The sequence below is a fragment of the Calidris pugnax genome, unplaced genomic scaffold (assembly GCF_001431845.1).
Source record: "Calidris pugnax isolate Ruff unplaced genomic scaffold, ASM143184v1 scaffold439, whole genome shotgun sequence".
Classification (NCBI taxonomy): Eukaryota; Metazoa; Chordata; class Aves; order Charadriiformes; family Scolopacidae; genus Calidris; species Calidris pugnax.
The window spans coordinates 53,125-72,130 of NW_015092982.1; the positions used below are offsets into that span (position 1 = coordinate 53,125).

At 54.7% G+C, this 19,006-nt stretch overlaps 1 protein-coding gene across 1 annotated transcript in view; it reads left to right on the forward strand.

Annotated features, from left to right (window-relative positions):
* LOC106900634 (neuroblast differentiation-associated protein AHNAK-like) overlaps window positions 1-19,006 on the forward strand; it is a gene marked incomplete at its 3' end in the record, with an annotated part of 45,669 nt that extends 26,663 nt beyond the window's left edge. The window contains exons 4-6 of the mRNA XM_014962767.1: window positions 1,694-5,860; window positions 5,927-10,164; window positions 10,486-19,006. Of these exons, the coding sequence (XP_014818253.1) occupies window positions 1,694-5,860; window positions 5,927-10,164; window positions 10,486-19,006 (16,926 nt within the window). The remainder of the gene's footprint in view (window positions 1-1,693; window positions 5,861-5,926; window positions 10,165-10,485) is intronic.

The following is a 19,006-nucleotide window of genomic DNA, read 5'->3' on the forward strand; positions in this document are numbered from 1 at the left end:
GGGGGTGGGGGCAGCGCTGGGGGGGGGGTGTCTCCCCACGTGGGGGCATCTGTCCCTCGGGGGGGGCACCTTGGTGGGGAGGAGGAAGGGGGTCCCCACTCAGGAGGAGGAGGAGGAGGAAGGGAGTCCCCGCTCAGGAGGAAGAGGAAGGAGAAGAAGGAGGAGGAAGGGGGTCCCCGCTCAGGAGGAAGAGGAGGAAGAAGGGGGTCCTTGCTCAGGAGGAAGAGGATGAGGAAGGGAGTCCCCACTCAGGAGGAAGAGGAAGGAGAAGGAGGAGGAAGAAGGGGGTCCTTGCTCGGGAGGAAGAGGAGGAGGAAGGGGGTCTCTGAGCAGGAGGAAGAGGAAGGAGAAGGAGGAGGAGGAAGGGAGTCCTCGCTCAGGAGGAAGAGGAGGAAGGGGGTCCCTGCTCAGGAGGAAGAAGAGGAGGAAGGGAGTCCTCGCTCAGGAGGAAGAGGAAGGAGAAGGAGGAGGAAGAAGGGGGTCCTCGCTCAGGAGGAAGAGGAAGGAGGAGGAGGAAGGAAGTCCTCACTCAGGAGGAAGAGGAGGAGGAGGAAGAGGGTCCCTGCTCAGGAGGAAGAGGAAGGAAATCCTCACTCAGGAGGAAGAAGGAGGGGGAAGGAGGTCCCAGCTCAGGCAGAGGAGGAGGAGGAAGAGGAGGAGGAAGAGGGGGTGCAGCCCTTGGCGGAGCTTGTTGTGGGGCAGATTTGGGGGTTGATTTTTCTTTTTTTGGGGAGGGAAATGGGTTCTTTTTGTCCATTTTTCCATCTTGGCCTCGCTTCCTTCCTCCTCCTCCTCCTCGGGGAGAGAACCCCAAGAGCGGTGGTTGCTCCCCGTTTGGCTGTTGGTGGGGGAACCCCAGGAGCGGTGGTTGCTCCCCGTTTGGCTGTTGGTGGGGATGGATTTTGGGGGGGTCCCTTCCCCACCCCCCCCCCAACCCCGCCCCCCAGGGGACCAGATCGTGAGCGCCACCGTCTACTTCGACAACCTGCAGTCGGGGGAGGTGACGCAGCTCCTCAACAGCATGGGCCACCACCGGGTGGGTCTGCGCCTCCAACGCAAAGGGGACAGGTCCCCGCTGCCGGGACAGGCCTGGTCACACGAGGTCTTCTCGGCCACCACCCCCGAAGTTGTCCTGGTGGGTCCTGGTGAGGGTGGGGTGGGAGGAAGAGGAAGGGTTGAGGAAGGTTGGATGGGGTGGAAGAAGAAAGGTTGAGGAGGGTGGTGGGTGATGGTGGGATGGGGTGGGAGGAAGAGGAAGGGTCAAGGATGGTGGGATGGTGTGGGAAGAAGAAGGACTGAGGAGGGTGGTGGGTGATGGTGGGATGGGGTGGGAGGAAGAGGAAGGGTCAAGGATGGTGGGATGGTGTGGGAAGAAGAAGGACTGAGGAGGGTGGTGGGTGATGGTGGGATGGGGTGGGATGAAGAAGAAGGGCTGAGGAGAGGGAGAGGAAGCAATGGTGGGATGGGGTGGGAGGAAGAAGGAGGGTTGAGGAGGGTGGGATGGGGTGGGAGGAAGAGGAAGGGCTGAGGATGGTGGGATGAGGTGGAAGAAGAAAGGTTGAGGAGGGTGGTGGGTGATGGTGGGATGGGGTGGGAGGAAGAGGAAGGGTTGAGGATGGTGGGATGGGGTGGGAGGAAGAGGAAGGGCTGAAGAAGCCCCTTGGGTGCTGATGAAGGTCTCCTGCGGTTCCAGAGCGGTGACGATGAGGAGTACAGGAGGATCTACACCACCAAGATCAAACCGAGGCTGAAGTCGGAGGAGGTGCTGGAGGGGGAGGTTGGTGGGACGCAGAGCAGGACCATCACCGTCACCAGGAAGGTCACGGCCTACACCGTGGACGTCAGCAGCCACGATGGAACTGGAGACCTCCAAGTCCTCGGCCCCGAATTTAAGATCCTCATCCCGAGCCAGGAGACGACCCACACGACGGAGACGGTGGTGGAAGGAGACCTTGGGATGGTGGGACCTGGGGGAAGCAGCCGAGGCCCGGACTGGAGCGTGGACCTTCGAGGACCAAGGGTTGATTCTTCTTCTTCTTCTTCTGCCCACAAGTTGGACGTCCACCTCGGGGAGGTTCCTTCAGGAAAGGTCGGGATGACGGCGTCGGGATCTCCAGGCCTGGACCTGAGGACTCGCCTGGACCCTCAACTGCCCCAGAGCCACGTTCCTGGTGGAGAAACTGGAAAATCCATGATGGTGGAGATGGTGGGAGGTGACGGTTTGGGCTCCTCCTCCATTGGGTCGCCCAGAATCGAGACCAACGGACAGATGGGCAACCTGGAGGTGGGGTTTCACCTCAAGGGGCCTGGGTTGGACGGCAAAGGACACGGCCACGTCGGGGGGACACCGTCCCACCTTGATGGTTCCACCCCTCATCTTCAGGGAGGTCTCCAAGGCCCCGGCGTCGAGGTTTCGGCACCGACGATGGAAACCTCCCCCCTCGACGTGGGGAAAATCAACTTCCCCGCCTTGAAAATGCCCAAATTTGGGTTCCCCACGGCGGGATCCGGCCCCGAAGCTCCAGCCCCCCAAGTTGGGGTCCACCTTCCGGCGGTGCCGAAGCCGCAGTCCCCGTGCCTGGATGTCACCTCCTCCTCTTCCATCCACGTCCCGTCAACGGACGTTTCGGTTCCTTCAACGAAAGGCCCCAAGGTGGAGGTGGGGCTGAAGGGGGCTGCCCTACAAGTGGAGGTCCCCGGGGTGGGGATCAAAGGACCCGCCGTCGAGCTCCCGCCTTCTTCTGAGGTGGAAATTCCTGGTGGGAAGGGGATCCTCAAAATGCCCCACATGAACTTCCCCAAATTTACCGCCTCGGACTCGCGAGGGGAAGGTCCCGGGGTGGAAATGGCGCTGCCCAAGGGCCAGGTGGGACCGGTGGTGGCCGACGTTGGCCTTCCCGAGGTGGCCACCAAAGGAGAATGGAAAGGCCCCACGTTCAAGAAGGTGGAAACGCCCCACATCTCTCTGTCGGACGTAAATCTGAAGCTGAAGGGACCTCAGGTGAAGGGAGACGTGGGCGTCACCGGCCCCGGGGTGGAAGGACTTGGCTCCAAAGGTCTCAAGATGGACGTCAAGGCTCCTGATGTTGAGTTTGAAGGTCCAGGAGGTTGCTTGAAAGGACCCGGCGTCTCCGCGCCGGATATGGACATTCACCTGAAGGGACCGAAGGGGAAGGGAGAAGTGGACGTTTCCGTCCCCAAAATGGGTGGCACCTTGAAAGGGCCTCACTTTGACATCAAAGGCCCCAAAGTGGGCGTGGACGTCCCCGACGTAGATGTCAAAGGCCCCAAAGTTTCCATGCCTGAGATGAGCTTCAAGACCCCCCAGATCTCCATGCCCGACATCGACCTCAACCTGAAAGGCCCCAAAGTGAAGGGTGACCTGGACGTTTCCGTCCCCAAGGTAGAAGTTGGTTTGAAGGGTCCTGAACTGGATCTCAAAGGCCCCAAAGTTGACCTTGGAGCACCAGAGGTGGACATCCATGGGTCAGAGGGCAAAGTGAAGATACCTAAGATGAAAATGCCCAAATTTGGGGTGCCCGGACTGAAAGGAGAGGCCCCCAGCGTCGATGTGACCCTTCCAAAGGGTGAGGTGGACATTTCTGGCCCCAAGGTAGATATCGATGTACCAAGCGTGGACATCAAGGGGCCAGAAGGACAACTGAAAGGCCCCAAGGTCTCTCTGCCAGATGTTGATCTCAACCTGAAAGGCCCCAAAGTGAAGGGTGACCTGGACGTTTCCGTCCCCAAGGTAGAAGTTGGTTTGAAGGGTCCTGAACTGGATCTCAAAGGCCCCAAAGTTGACCTTGGAGCACCAGAGGTGGACATCCATGGGCCAGAAGGTAAACTGAAGATGCCAAAGCTGAAAATGCCCAAATTTGGGGTGCCTGGACTGAAAGGAGAGGCCCCCAGCGTCGACGTGACTCTTCCAAAGGGTGAGGTGGACATTTCTGGCCCCAAGGTCAATATCGATGTACCAAGCGTGGACATCAAAGGGCCAGAAGGACAACTGAAAGGCCCCAAGGTCTCTCTGCCAGATGTTGATCTCAACCTGAAAGGCCCCAAAGTGAAGGGTGACCTGGACGTTTCCGTCCCCACGATGGGAGCCGATTTGAAGGGTCCTGGACTTGACCTCAAAGGCCCCAAAGTTGACATAGAAGCCCCAGACGTGGACATCCACGGGCCAGAAGGGAAATTGAAGATGCCAAAGCTGAAAATGCCCAAATTTGGGGTGAAAGGAGAGGCCCCCAGTGTCGATGTGACTCTTCCAAAGGGTGAGGTGGACATTTCTGGCCCCAAGGTCAATATCGACGTGCCGAGTGTGGACATCAAAGGGCCAGAAGGACAACTGAAGGGCCCCAAGGTGAAGATGCCTGAGATGAGCTTCAAGACCCCCCAGATCTCCATGCCCGACATTGACCTCAACCTGAAAGGCCCCAAAGTGAAAGGAGACCTGGACGTTTGCGCCCCAAAACTGGAAGGAGAACTCAAAGGACCCGGACTTGACCTCAAAGGCCCCAAAGTTGACATAGAAGCCCCAGACGTGGACATTCATGGTCCAGAAGGTAAACTGAAGATGCCAAAGCTGAAAATGCCCAAATTTGGGGTGCCCGGACTGAAAGGAGAGGGCCCCAACGTTGACGTGACCCTTCCGAAGGGTGAGGTGGACATTTCTGGTCCAAAGGTAGATATCGAGGTGCCGAGCGTGGACATCGAAGGGCCGGAAGGAAAAGGGAAAGGTCTCAAATTTAAAATGCCCGAACTCAACATTCAGACGCCCAAACTGTCCATGCCAGACGTAGACCTGAGCTTGAAGGCTCCCAAACTCAAGGGAGACGTAGATATCTCTGGTCCCAAGGTCTCCGGAGATCTGAAAGGTCCCAAAATGGAGGTGGAAGGTCCCCAGGTTGACGTTGAGATGCCCGAGGTAGACTTGGAATGTCCAGAAGGGAAAATAAAAGGCCCCAAATTTAAGATGCCCAAACTTAACATCAAAGCCCCCAAAATATCGATGCCGGACGTAGATTTGAACTTAAAGGGACATAAAATTAAAGGAGAGATGGATGTTGCAGCTCCAAAGTTGGAAGGTGATTTGAAAGGGCCGGAGATCGACGTCAAGGGGCCGAAAATAGACGTGGAGGTCCCCGACGTCAACCTGGAGTGTCCAGAAGCCAAACTGAAAATGCCCAAAGTCAAAATGCCTCATTTCCACGTTTCTGGCCCAAAGCTTGAGGGACCTGAGGTCGACGTCAACCTGCCCAAAGGGGAGATGGACCTTTCCGGGCCGGAGGTGGAGATGGAAGGGCCAGAGCTGGAGGTGACAGGACCAGAAGGCAAATGGAAAGGTCCTAAGTTCAGGATGCCGAAGTTGAACATCAAAACCCCCAAAATCTCCGTGCCGGACGTGGACATCAACCTGAAGGGACCTAAAGTGAAAGGAGAAGTGGATTTTGGGGCTCCTAAGATTGAAGGTGACCTGAAAGGGCCAGAAATCGACATCAAGGGGCCAAAAGTGGATGTTGAGGCCCCCAATATCGATTTGGAGTGTCCCGAAGGAAAACTGAAAGGCCCCAAGTTCAAGATGCCCGAGATGCACATCAAGGCCCCCAAGATCTCCATGCCCGACGTGGACCTCAACCTGAAAGGGCCCAGCATGAAGGGGGATGTTGAAATCACGGCTCCCAAGCTGGAGGGTGACCTGAAGGGTCCCGAGGTGGACATCAAGGCCCCTAAAGCCGACATTGACGTGCCAGATGTAGATCTTCATGGTCCAGAGGGCAAATTCAAGATGCCCAAGCTCAAAATGCCCAAATTTGGGATGCCGGGGGTGAAAGCAGAAGGTCCAGAGGTGGATATTGAAGTGCCAGAAGGGAAGGTCAAGGGCCCCAAGTTCAAGATGCCTGAGATGCACATCAAGGCACACAAGATCTCCATGCCCGATGTCGATTTGAATTTAAAGGGCCCCAAACTGAAGGGGGGTGTGGATGTGTCTGTCCCCAAGCTGGAGGGTGTGCCAGAAGGGAAGGTCAAGGGCCCCAAGTTCAAGATGCCTGAGATGCACATCAAGGCACACAAGATCTCCATGCCCGATGTCGATTTGAATTTAAAGGGCCCCAAACTGAAGGGGGGTGTGGATGTGTCTGTCCCCAAGCTGGAGGGTGACCTGAAAGGTCCTGACGTGGACATCAAGGGCCCCAAAGTCAACATTGATGTGCCAGATGTGGACGTTCACGGCCCAGAAGGCAAATTCAAGATGCCCAAGTTCAAAATGCCCAAATTTGGGATGCCGGGGGTGAAAGCAGAAGGTCCAGAGGTGGACGTGAACCTCCCAAAAGGGGACATTGATATTTCTGGCCCAAAGGTGGACATTGAAGGTCCAGAGGTGGATATTGAAGGCCCTGAGGGGAAGGTGAAGGGTCCCAAGTTCAAGATGCCTGAGATGCACATCAAGGCACCCAAGATCTCCATGCCTGACATCGACTTGAACCTGAAGGGTCCCAAAGTGAAGGGAGATGTGGACGTGTCCGTTCCCAAGCTGGAAGGTGATTTGAAAGGCCCAGAAATTGATATCAAAGGCCCCAAGGTTGATGTTGACCTTCCTGATGTTGAGCTGGAAGGTCCTGAAGGGAAACTCAAAGGCCCCAAGTTTAAGATGCCCGAGATGAACATCAAAGCACCCAAGTTCTCCATGCCCGATGTCGACTTCAATCTGAAAGGCCCCAAACTGAAGGGGGACGTGGATGTCTCTGTCCCCAAGTTGGAAGGACCCGAGGTGGACATCAAGGCCCCCAAAGTCGACATTGATGTGCCAGATGTAGATCTTCATGGTCCAGAGGGCAAATTCAAGATGCCCAAGTTCAAAATGCCCAAGTTTGGGATGCCGGGGTTCAAAGCAGAAGGTCCAGAGGTGGATGTGAACCTCCCAAAAGGGGACATTGATATTTCTGGCCCAAAGGTCGACATTGAAGGTCCAGAGGTGAACATTGAATGTCCTGAGGGGAAGGTGAAGGGTCCCAAGTTCAAGATGCCCGAGATGCACTTCAAGACACCCAAGATTTCAATGCCAGACATTGACCTAAATCTGAAAGGCCCCAAAGTGAAGGGGGACGTAGACGTGTCCGTTCCCAAGCTGGAAGGTGAATTGAAAGGTCCTGAGGTGGACATCAAGGGCCCCAAAGTCGACATTGATGTGCCAGATGTGGACGTTCACGGCCCAGAAGGCAAATTCAAGATGCCCAAGTTCAAAATGCCCAAATTCGGGATGCCGGGGGTGAAAGCAGAAGGTCCAGAGGTGGATGTGAACCTGCCGAAAGGGGACATTGATGTTTCTGTCCCAAAAGTCGATGTCGAGATGCCCAGCGTGGACATTGAAGGTCCCGAAGGGAAGGTGAAAGGCCCCAAGTTCAAGATGCCCGAGATGCACATCAAAGCCCCCAAGATCTCCATGCCCGACATCGACTTGAACCTGAAGGGCCCCAAAGTGAAGGGGGGCGTTGATGTCTCCGTTCCAAAATTAGAAGGGGACCTGAAGGGCCCCGATGTGAACATTAAAGGTCCCAAGCTGGATGTTGATGTTCCCGATGTTGATGTTGAAGGCCCTGAGGGCAAATGGAAAGGGCCCAAGATAAAAATGCCCGATATGCACATTAAGGCCCCAAAACTTTCCATGCCCGACATGGATCTCAACTTGAAAGGTCCCAAAGTGAAGGGAGAAATGGATGTTTCCGTACCCAAAATAGAAGGAGACCTGAAAGGGCCGGATCTGGAACTGAAAGGGCCCAAAGTGGACATAGACGTTCCTGACGTGGACCTGGAAGGCCCAGAGGGGAAGCTGAAGGGCCCCAAATTCAAGATGCCCGAGATGCACTTCAAAGCCCCCAAGATCTCCATGCCCGACTTCGACCTCAACCTCAAAGGCCCCAAAGTCAAGGGGGACGTGGACGTTTCCCTTCCAAAAATGGAGGGTGATCTGAAAGGCCCGGATGTTGACATCAAAGGCCCGAAACTGGACGTGAACGTTCCCGACGTGGAGCTGGAGTGTCCAGATGCAAAAATTAAAGGCCCCAAGTTCAAGATGCCCGAGATGCACTTCAAGACGCCCAAGATCTCCATGCCCGACATCGACTTGAACCTGAAGGGTCCAAAGCTGAAGGGAGACGTGGATGTTTCTGCCCCCAAACTAGAGGGTGACCTGAAAGGCCCCGAGATAGACATCAAAGGCCCCAAAGTGGACATAGAAGCTCCCAATGTGGATATTGAGGTCCCAGAGGGGAAGTTGAAAGGCCCCAAATTTAAGATGCCGGAGATGCATTTTAAGGCTCCCAAAATCTCGATGCCGGATTTTGATCTGAACCTGAAAGGCCCGAAAGTGAAGGGGGATGTGGAGGTGGAGATGCCGAGTGTGGAAGGTGACCTGAAAGGGCCTGAAGTCACATTGAAAGGCCCGAAAGTGGATGTAGAGGCTCCGGATCTTGAGTTGGAATGTCCAGAAGGGAAGCTGAAGGGTCCCAAATTCAAGATGCCTGAGATGCACTTCAAAGCCCCCAAGATCTCCATGCCTGACTTCGACCTCAACCTCAAAGGCCCCAAAGTCAAGGGGGACGTGGACGTTTCCCTTCCAAAAATGGAGGGTGATCTGAAAGGCCCGGACGTTGACATCAAAGGCCCGAAACTGGACGTTGACCTTCCTGACGTGGAGCTGGAAGGTCCAGAAGGAAAAGTTAAAGGCCCCAAGTTCAAGATGCCTGAGATGCACTTCAAGACACCCAAGATCTCCATGCCTGACATTGACTTGAACCTGAAGGGCCCCAAAGTGAAGGGAGATGTGGACGTGTCTGTTCCCAAACTGGAAGGTGATTTGAAAGGCCCAGAAATTGATATCAAAGGCCCCAAGGTTGATGTTGACCTTCCTGACGTTGAGCTGGAAGGACCAGAGGGGAAGCTGAAGGGTCCCAAATTCAAGATGCCTGAGATGAACATCAAGGCCCCCAAGTTCTCCATGCCTGATGTTGACTTCAATCTGAAAGGCCCCAAACTGAAGGGGGACGTGGATGTGTCTGTCCCCAAGCTGGAGGGTGACCTGAAGGGTCCCGAGGTGGACATCAAGGCCCCCAAAGTCGACATTGATGTGCCAGATGTAGATCTTCATGGCCCAGAAGGCAAATTCAAGATGCCCAAGTTCAAAATGCCCAAATTTGGGATGCCGGGGTTCAAAGCAGAAGGTCCAGAGGTGGATGTGAACCTGCCAAAAGGGGACATTGATATTTCTGGCCCAAAGGTGGACATTGAAGGTCCAGAGGTGGATATTGAAGGTCCTGAGGGGAAGGTGAAGGGTCCTAAGTTCAAGATGCCCGAGATGCACATCAAGGCACCCAAGTTCTCCATGCCTGATGTTGACTTCAATCTGAAAGGCCCCAAAGTGAAGGGAGATGTGGACGTGTCCGTTCCAAAGCTGGAAGGTGAATTGAAAGGTCCTGAGGTGGACATCAAGGCCCCCAAAGTCGACATTGATGTGCCAGATGTAGATCTTCACGGTCCAGAAGGCAAATTCAAGATGCCCAAGTTCAAAATGCCCAAATTCGGGATGCCGGGGGTGAAAGCAGAAGGTCCAGAGGTGGATGTGAACCTGCCGACAGGAAACCTGGATGTTTCTGGTCCAAAGGTGGACATTGAGGGTCCAGAGGTGGACATTGAATGCCCAGAGGCGAAGGTGAAGGGTCCCAAGTTCAAGATGCCCGAGATGCACATCAAGGCCCCCAAAATCTCCATGCCTGACATCGACTTGAACCTGAAGGGCCCCAAAGTGAAGGGAGATGTGGACGTGTCCGTTCCCAAGCTGGAAGGTGATTTGAAAGGCCCAGAAATTGATATCAAAGGCCCCAAGGTTGATGTTGACCTTCCTGACGTTGAGCTGGAGGGTCCAGAAGGGAAAGTGAAGGGTCCCAAGTTCAAGATGCCCGAAATGCACATCAAGGCACCCAAGTTCTCCATGCCTGACGTTGACTTCAATCTGAAAGGCCCCAAACTGAAGGGGGACGTGGATGTGTCTGTCCCCAAGCTGGAGGGTGACCTGAAGGGTCCTGACGTGGACATTAAAGGTCCCAGCGTTGACATTGATGTGCCAGATGTAGATCTTCATGGCCCAGAAGGCAAATTCAAGATGCCTGAGATGCACATCAAGGCCCCCAAAGTCGACATTGATGTGCCAGATGTAGATCTTCATGGCCCAGAAGGCAAATTCAAGATGCCTGAGATGCACATCAAGGCCCCCAAAGTCGACATTGATGTGCCAGATGTAGATCTTCATGGCCCAGAAGGCAAATTCAAGATGCCTGAGATGCACATCAAGGCCCCCAAAGTCGACATTGATGTGCCAGATGTAGATCTTCATGGCCCAGAAGGCAAATTCAAGATGCCTGAGATGCACATCAAGGCCCCCAAAGTCGACATTGATGTGCCAGATGTAGATCTTCATGGCCCAGAAGGCAAATTCAAGATGCCTGAGATGCACATCAAGGCCCCCAAAGTCGACATTGATGTGCCAGATGTAGATCTTCATGGCCCAGAAGGCAAATTCAAGATGCCTGAGATGCACATCAAGGCCCCCAAAGTCGACATTGATGTGCCAGATGTAGATCTTCATGGCCCAGAAGGCAAATTCAAGATGCCTGAGATGCACATCAAGGCCCCCAAAGTCGACATTGATGTGCCAGATGTGGACGTTCATGGCCCAGAGGGAAAATTCAAGATGCCCAAGTTCAAAATGCCCAAGTTTGGGATGCCCGGCTTCAAAGCAGAAGGTCCAGAGGTGGACGTGAACCTCCCAAAAGGGGACATTGATATTTCTGGGCCAAAGGTGGACATTGAAGGTCCAGAGGTGGATATTGAAGGTCCTGAGGGGAAGGTGAAGGGTCCTAAGTTCAAGATGCCTGAGATGCACATCAAGGCCCCCAAAATCTCCATGCCTGACATTGACTTGAACCTGAAGGGCCCCAAAGTGAAGGGAGATGTGGATGTGTCCGTTCCCAAGCTGGAAGGTGATTTGAAAGGCCCAGAAATTGATATCAAAGGCCCCAAGGTTGATGTTGACCTTCCTGACGTTGAGCTGGAAGGGCCAGAGGGGAAGCTGAAGGGTCCCAAGTTCAAGATGCCTGAGATGCACTTCAAAGCACCCAAGTTCTCCATGCCAGATGTTGACTTCAATCTGAAAGGCCCCAAACTGAAGGGGGACGTGGATGTGTCTGTCCCCAAGCTGGAAGGTGAATTGAAATGTCCTGATGTGGACATCAAGGGCCCCAAAGTTGACATTGAGGCACCTGATGTGGACCTTCATGGCCCAGAAGGTAAAATAAAATTGCCCAAGTTCAAAATGCCCAAGTTTGGGGTGAAAGCAGAAGGTCCAGAGGTGGACGTGAACCTCCCAAAAGGAGACATTGATGTTTCTGTCCCCAAAGTGGACATTGAAGGTCCAGAGGTGGACATTGAAGGTCCCGAAGGGAAGTTGAAAGGCCCCAAATTTAAGATGCCCGAGATGCACATCAAGGCCCCCAAGATCTCCATGCCCGATGTCGACTTCAATCTGAAAGGCCCCAAAGTGAAGGGCGACGTGGACATGTCCCTTCCTAAGCTGGAAGGTGAATTGAAATGTCCTGACGTGGACATCAAGGGCCCCAAAATCGACATCGAGGCACCCGACGTGGACCTTCACGGGCCAGAAGGTAAAATCAAATTGCCCAAGTTCAAAATGCCCAAATTTGGGGTGCCGGGGCTGAAAGGAGAAGGCCCAGAAGTTGAAGTGAATCCACCCGAAGTCGATGTCGCTCTTGCGGGTCCAAAGGTTGACGTTAACGTTCCCGATCTGGACATCGAAGGCCCAGAAGGAAAACTTAAAGGCCCTAAATTTAAGAAGCCGGACATAGAATTCAACGTTCCCAAAATCTCCATGCCCGATATCGACCTCAATTTGAAAGGCCCCAAACTGAAAGGTGACGTTGATCCTTCCCTTCCCAAAATAGAGGGAGAACTGAAAGCTCCTAAAGTGGACATCAAAGGGCCGGAACTGGAGGTCGAAGGCCCCAAGCTGGACCTTGAGGGAAAAGCTAAAAAATCTAGGTTTAAACTTCCCAAATTTGGCTTTTCCGGCCCAAAAGTGCAAAGCCCTGAAGTGGACGTGAAACTTAAAAAACCCGACGTGGAAATATCTGGGCCCAAAGTCGATGTTCAGGCTCCGGAGGTGGACATTCAGGCCAAATCCAAAGGGTCTAAATTTAAAATGCCCTTTCTGAGTATTTCTTCCCCCAAAGTTTCGATGCCCGACGTGGAGCTAAATCTCAAAGGCCATAAAGTAAAAGGAGAGTTAGATCTTTCCAGCCCCAAGTTGGAAGGGGAACTGAAAGGTCCCGAGGTGGACATCAAAGGCCCCAAAGTCAACGTTGAGGCACCCGACGTGGACATTCACGGGCCGGAAGGTAAAATCAAAATGCCCAAGTTCAAAATGCCCAAATTTGGGGTGTCCGGCTTGAAGGCGGAGGGGCCGGAGGTGGACCTGAGCCTTCCCAAAGGAGAGTTGGATGTTTCAGGTCCCAAGCTTGAGGTGGAAGGTCCTGGTTTGGAGATTGAAGGCCCAGAGGGGAAGTTGAAGGGCCCCCAGTTCAAGATGCCGGAGATGAACATCAAAGCCCCCAAGATCTCCATGCCTGACATCGACCTGAACCTGAAAGGCCCCAAAGTCAAGGGGGACGTGGACGTCTCCCTTCCCCAGGTGGATCTAAAAGGCCCAAAAGTAGACCTGGAAGGTCCTGACCTTGATGTTGAAGGTCCCAAGGGCAAACTGAAAGGCCCCAAGTTTAAAATGCCCGAAATGAATATCAAGGCCCCCAATATTTCGATGCCGGACTTTGATTTGAATTTGAAAGGTCCCAAGGCAAAAGGAGGGGTGGACGTCGATCTCTCCGGGCCAAAACTGGAAGGGGACCTGAACGTGCCAGATGTCCACCTCAAAGGCCCAAAGCTGGACGTGGACGCCCCAGATCTGGACATCGAAGGCCCAGAAGGAAAACTGAAAGGTCCCAAGTTTAAAATGCCAGAAATGCACATAAAAGCACCCAAAATTTCCATGCCTGATGCCAGCTTGAACCTCAAAGGTCCCAAGCTGAAAGGAGACCTAGACCTTTCTGCCCCAAAGCTGGAAGGGGATTTGAAGGCTCCTGAGGTGGATATTGGAGGCCCCAAAGTTGACATCGAGGTCCCTGATGTGGACATTCACGGCCCGGAGGGGAAACTCAAGATGCCCAAGTTCAAAATGCCCAAATTTGGGATGCCGGGGTTCAAAGCAGAAGGTCCAGAGGTGGATGTGAACCTGCCGAAAGGGGACATTGATGTTTCTGTTCCAAAGGTGGACATTGAAGGTCCAGAGGTGGACATTGAAGGCCCTGAAGGAAAAATTAAAGGCCCCAAATTTAAGATGCCCGAGATGCACATCAAGGCCCCCAAAATCTCCATGCCCGACATCGACTTGAACCTGAAGGGCCCCAAAGTGAAGGGGGATGTGGACGTGTCTCTTCCCAAGCTGGAAGGTGACCTGAAGGGTCCTGAACTGGATATAAAAGGTCCTAAAGTAGACGTAGACCTTCCCGATGTGGAGATGGAAGGACCGGAAGGCAAACTGAAAGGCCCCAAGTTGAAGATGCCGGAGATGCATTTTAAGGCTCCCAAAATCTCGATGCCGGATTTTGATCTGAACCTGAAAGGCCCGAAAGTGAAGGGGGATGTGGAGGTGGAGATGCCGAGTGTGGAAGGTGACCTGAAAGGCCCAAAAGTGGATGTTAAAGGTCCCGAGTTGGACGTTAGCGCCCCAGATGTTCAAATCGAGGGGCCAGAGGGGAAGCTGAAGGGTCCCAAATTCAAGATGCCCGAGATGCACTTCAAAGCCCCCAAGATCTCCATGCCTGACTTCGACCTCAACCTCAAAGGCCCCAAAGTCAAGGGGGACGTGGACGTTTCCCTTCCAAAAATGGAGGGCGACCTGAAAGGCCCGGACGTTGACATCAAAGGCCCAAAACTGGACGTTGACCTTCCTGACGTGGAGCTGGAAGGTCCGGAAGGAAAAGTTAAAGGTCCCAAGTTCAAGATGCCTGAAATGCACTTCAAGACACCCAAGATCTCCATGCCTGACATCGACTTGAACCTGAAGGGCCCCAAAGTGAAGGGAGACATCGACGTGTCCCTTCCCAAACTGGAAGGGGACTTGAAGGGCCCAGAAATTGATATCAAAGGCCCCAAGGTTGATGTTGACCTTCCTGACGTTGAGCTGGAAGGTCCTGGAGGGAAACTGAAAGGCCCCAAGTTCAAGATGCCCGAGATGAACATCAAGGCACCCAAGTTCTCCATGCCTGATGTTGACTTCAATCTGAAGGGCCCCAAGCTGGAGGGTGACCTGAAAGGTCCTGAGGTGGACATCAAGGGCCCCAAAGTTGACATTGATGTGCCAGATGTGGACGTTCACGGCCCAGAAGGCAAATTCAAGATGCCCAAGTTCAAAATGCCCAAGTTTGGGATGCCGGGGGTGAAAGCAGAAGGTCCAGAGGTGGACGTGAACCTCCCAAAAGGGGACATTGATATTTCTGGTCCAAAGGTGGACATTGAAGGTCCAGAGGTGGATATTGAAGGCCCTGAAGGAAAAATTAAAGGCCCCAAATTTAAGATGCCAGAGATGCACATCAAGGCACCCAAGATCTCCATGCCTGACATCGACTTGAACCTGAAAGGCCCCAAAGTGAAGGGAGACATCGACGTGTCCGTTCCCAAACTGGAAGGTGATTTGAAAGGCCCAGAAATTGATATCAAAGGCCCCAAGGTTGATGTTGACCTTCCTGACGTTGAGCTGGAAGGTCCTGAAGGGAAACTCAAAGGCCCCAAGTTCAAGATGCCCGAGATGAACATCAAAGCACCCAAATTCTCCATGCCTGACGTTGACTTCAATCTGAAGGGCCCCAAGATAGAGGGTGACCTAAAGGGTCCCGAGGTGGACATCAAGGGCCCCAAAGTCGACATTGAGGCTCCTGACGTGGACATTCATGGTCCAGAAGGCAAATTCAAGATGCCCAAGTTCAAAATGCCCAAGTTTGGGATGCCGGGGGTGAAAGCAGAAGGCCCAGAGGTGGACGTGAGCCTGCCGACAGGAAACCTGGACGTTTCTGGCCCAAAGGTGGACATTGAAGGTCCAGAGGTGAACATTGAAGGCCCTGAAGGAAAAATTAAAGGCCCCAAGTTCAAGATGCCTGAGATGCACATCAAGGCCCCCAAGATCTCCATGCCCGACATCGACTTGAACCTGAAAGGCCCCAAGGTGAAAGGAGACGTCGACGTGTCGGTGTCAGGACCAGAATGTGAACTGAAAGGTCCTGAGGTCAACATCGGGGCTCCTAAATTGGACGTTGGTGCCCCTGATGTCCACATCGACAGTCCGGAGGGGAAGTTCAAGCTGCCTAAATTCAAAATGCCCAAATTTTCCATGCCCGGCTTTAAGGGGGAGGGGGTGGACGTGGATGTGAACCTCCCGAAGGGAGACGTGGACATTTCGGGCCCCAGCGTCGAGGTGGAGGCCCCTGACCTGAACCTGGATGGAAAAGTCAAAGGTCCCAAATTTTCCATGCCCGAGATGCACATTAAGGCTCCCAAGGTCTCCCTCCCCGACGTCGACCTCAACATCAAAGGGCCTCAACTGAAAGGAGACCTCGATGTCTCGGGACCCAAGCTGGAAGGTGATTTGAAAGGACCCCAAATCGACGTAAAAGCCCCCAAAATAGACGTTGACGTTCCTGATGTGACCATAGAAGGGCCCGAAGGGAAACTCAAAGGCCCCAAGTTCAAGATGCCCGAGATGCACATCAAGGCCCCCAAGTTCTCCATGCCCGACGTTGACTTCAATCTGAAGGGCCCCAAAGTGAAGGGGGACGTGGACCTCTCGGCACCGAAGCTGGAAGGGGATCTGCAGTGTCCGGACGTTGACATCAAAGGCCCCAAGTTGGACCTTCAGGCACCTGAGGTGAACATCGAAGGGCCCGAAGGAAAACTGAAAGGTCCCAAGATGAAGATGCCAGAAATGCACATCAAGACCCCCCAGATCTCCATGCCGGACATAGACCTGAACCTCAAGGGCCTGAAGTGTAAAGGTGACGCTGACCTTCAAGGCCCCAAGCTGGAGGGAGGTCTGAAGGGTCCTGAAATTGACATTAAAGGCCCCAAAGTTGACATCCAGGGCCCGGAAGTCGACGTCGATGGCCTGGAGGGAAAAGTGAAGATGCCTAAAATGAAGCTGCCCAAGTTTGGCTTTAAAGGAGAAGGTCCTGACGTGGATGTGAACCTGCCGAAGGCCGAGGTGGACCTTTCGGGCCCCAAGGTGGACATCAGTGCCCCAGACGTGAGCGTGGAAGGGCCGGAGGGAAAACTGAAAGGTCCTAAACTGAAGATGCCGGAGATGCACATGAGCGTTCCCAAAATCTCCATGCCCGAGATCGACTTGAGTTTGAAAGGCCACAAAACCAAGGGGGGCTTTGACCTCTCCACCCCAAAGATGGAAGGCCACCTGAAAGGTCCTGAAGTTGATATCAAAGGCCCCGAAGTGGGAATCAAAGGCCCCGAAGTGGACGTGGAATGCCCCGACCTCAACATCGAAGGCCCGGAGGCCAACGTCAAACTCCCCAAATTTAAGAAGCCCAAGTTTGGGTTCGGGATGAAAAGCCCAAAGGGGGAGGTCAAGGCCCCAGGGGTAGAAGTGGATTTACCGGAGGCGGAGCTCAACCTGGAGTCGCCAGACGTCAACCTGGGTGGGAAGGGCAAGAAGAGCAAGTTCAAGATGCCCAAACTTCACGTGAGCGGCCCCAAAGTCAAAGGCAAGAAAGGTGGGTTCGACGTCAACGTGGCGGGTGGAGAACTCGATGGGAACCTGAAATCTCCTGACCTGGACGTCAACATGGCTGGTCCTGACGTGACCATCAAAGGTGACGCTTCGGTGAAGTCCCCCAAGGGGAAAAAACCCATGTTTGGGAAAATCTCCTTCCCAGACGTTGAATTTGATCTTAAATCACACCGATTCAGAGGGGACGCCTCAGTGACCGTCCCAAAACTCGAGGGGGAACTTCCCAGCGGGCAGGTGGGCCTTGGGGACTTGAAAATGGAGGGCGACCTGAAAGGCCCCGGCCTTGACGTCACCGTTCCCTCCATCCCGGTGCCGGAGGTCGATTTGAACGTGAAAGGACCAAAAATCAAAGGGGAAATGGGTGTTTCTGGAGTGGAACTGGAAGGTCCCGAAGGAAAGTTGAAATTGCCCAAAGGTGGGAAGATGGGTCTGGGTTTGGAAATGCCGGAGGGAAACTTGGATCTCTCGGCCCCCGACGTGAAGCTCAAAGGGCCCCAAATCTCGGGCCCCGATTTTGATGGCAACCTGAAAGGACCAAAACTGAAGGGAGATCTGGACGTTTCGGGTTCGGTGGAAGGGCCCAAGGTCAACCTGGAGGCGCCGGGTGTCGACCTCGGAGGCCTGGGAGGGAAGATGAAGCTGCCCAAGGTGAAACCCCCCACCATGGAGGGCCCTGACCTCAGCGTGAAGGGGGGCCTCGACTGCTCCGTCCCCCGAGTGGAGGTGGACACCAAAGTCCCTGGTGCTGACCTCCACCTTAGCACCCCGGGCGTCGATATCCAAGGGCCCTCGGTGGACGTTTCCGCCCCGGATTTGGATTTAAACCTGAAAGGACCAAAGTTGAAGGGTGACCTCGACGTTTCCGCCGGCATCAAAGCCCCCAAAGCTTCGGCGGACGCCCCCGATGTCGGCTTCGAAATTCTGGGGGGCACCATCAAGCTCCCGTCCCTCAAGCTCCCCCAGTTTGGTGTTTCCAGCCCTGAAGGGGGTGTCACTCTTGAAGGCCCCCAAGTCAAAGGAGGCCTGAAGGGCTCCGGGGTTGGGTTGGAAGGACCCGACGTAGAATTGAAAGGGCCGAAATTTCAAGCGCCGGACGTTGACCTCAAGCTGAAAGGACCAAACCTACGGGGCGAGGTGGACGTCGCCGGTGACATCAAAGGCCCCAAAGTCAACGTGGAAGCTCCTCGCGTCGACCTCAAGGAGCCCGGAGCCAGTGTCCACCTCGAAGCTCCAGCCTTGGACGTGTCCAAAGTTTCCGGGTCGGGTTTTAACCTCAACGTGAAAGGCCCCAAGATCAAAGGTGGTGCCACCATCTCTGGAGAGGCGGCCACCGCCGGTGGCGGAGGCCTTCACCTCACCGGCCCCAAAGTGGCCATCGGTGGCCCCAGCGTCACCCTCGGTAGCCCAGAAAGCGGTGGTGGCGGCGGCAAAGTCTCCTTCCCCAAGTTACGAATGCCCAAATTTGTCTTTTCCGACCCGGAGGTGAAGGGCAGGGAGATGGGGGTGGACGTGGAGTTCCCGGGGGGGGACCCCAACCTCTCCTCCGGCGTCGCCGTTGAGGTGGAATCGGAGGAGGCCGACGTCCGGCTGAAGAAATCCAAGCTCAAAATGCCCAAATTCAATTTTTCCAAGGCCAAAGGGAAAAGCGGCGGCGGCGGCGCCTCCTCTTCCTCCTTGAGCTCCCCCGAAGTTTCGGGGTCCATCTCGGGGTCCAAGGGGGACCTGAAGAGCTCCAAAGCCAGCCTGGGGTCGGTGGAAGGGGAGCTGGAAGGGGAAGGTCCCTCGGCCAAAGGGAAGTTCTCCCTCTTCAAGAGCAAGAAGACGCGGCACCGCTCTTCCTCCTTCAGCGAGGAACGGTCCTCCCACCCCACCGAGGTAGACCTGGCCTCCCCCTCGGGGGTCGGGGGGGAGAAAGTCAAAATCGGGGGGGGCAAGATCAAATTCGGGACGTTCGGGGGGATGGGCTCCAAAAGCAAAGGTTGTTACGAGGTGACGGGGAGCGAGGAGGAGACGGGGAAGGGACAAGGCGGGTGGGGACCCCCCGGCCCCCCCAAAAAATCCCCCCGCTCCTCCTCCTCCAGCACCGAC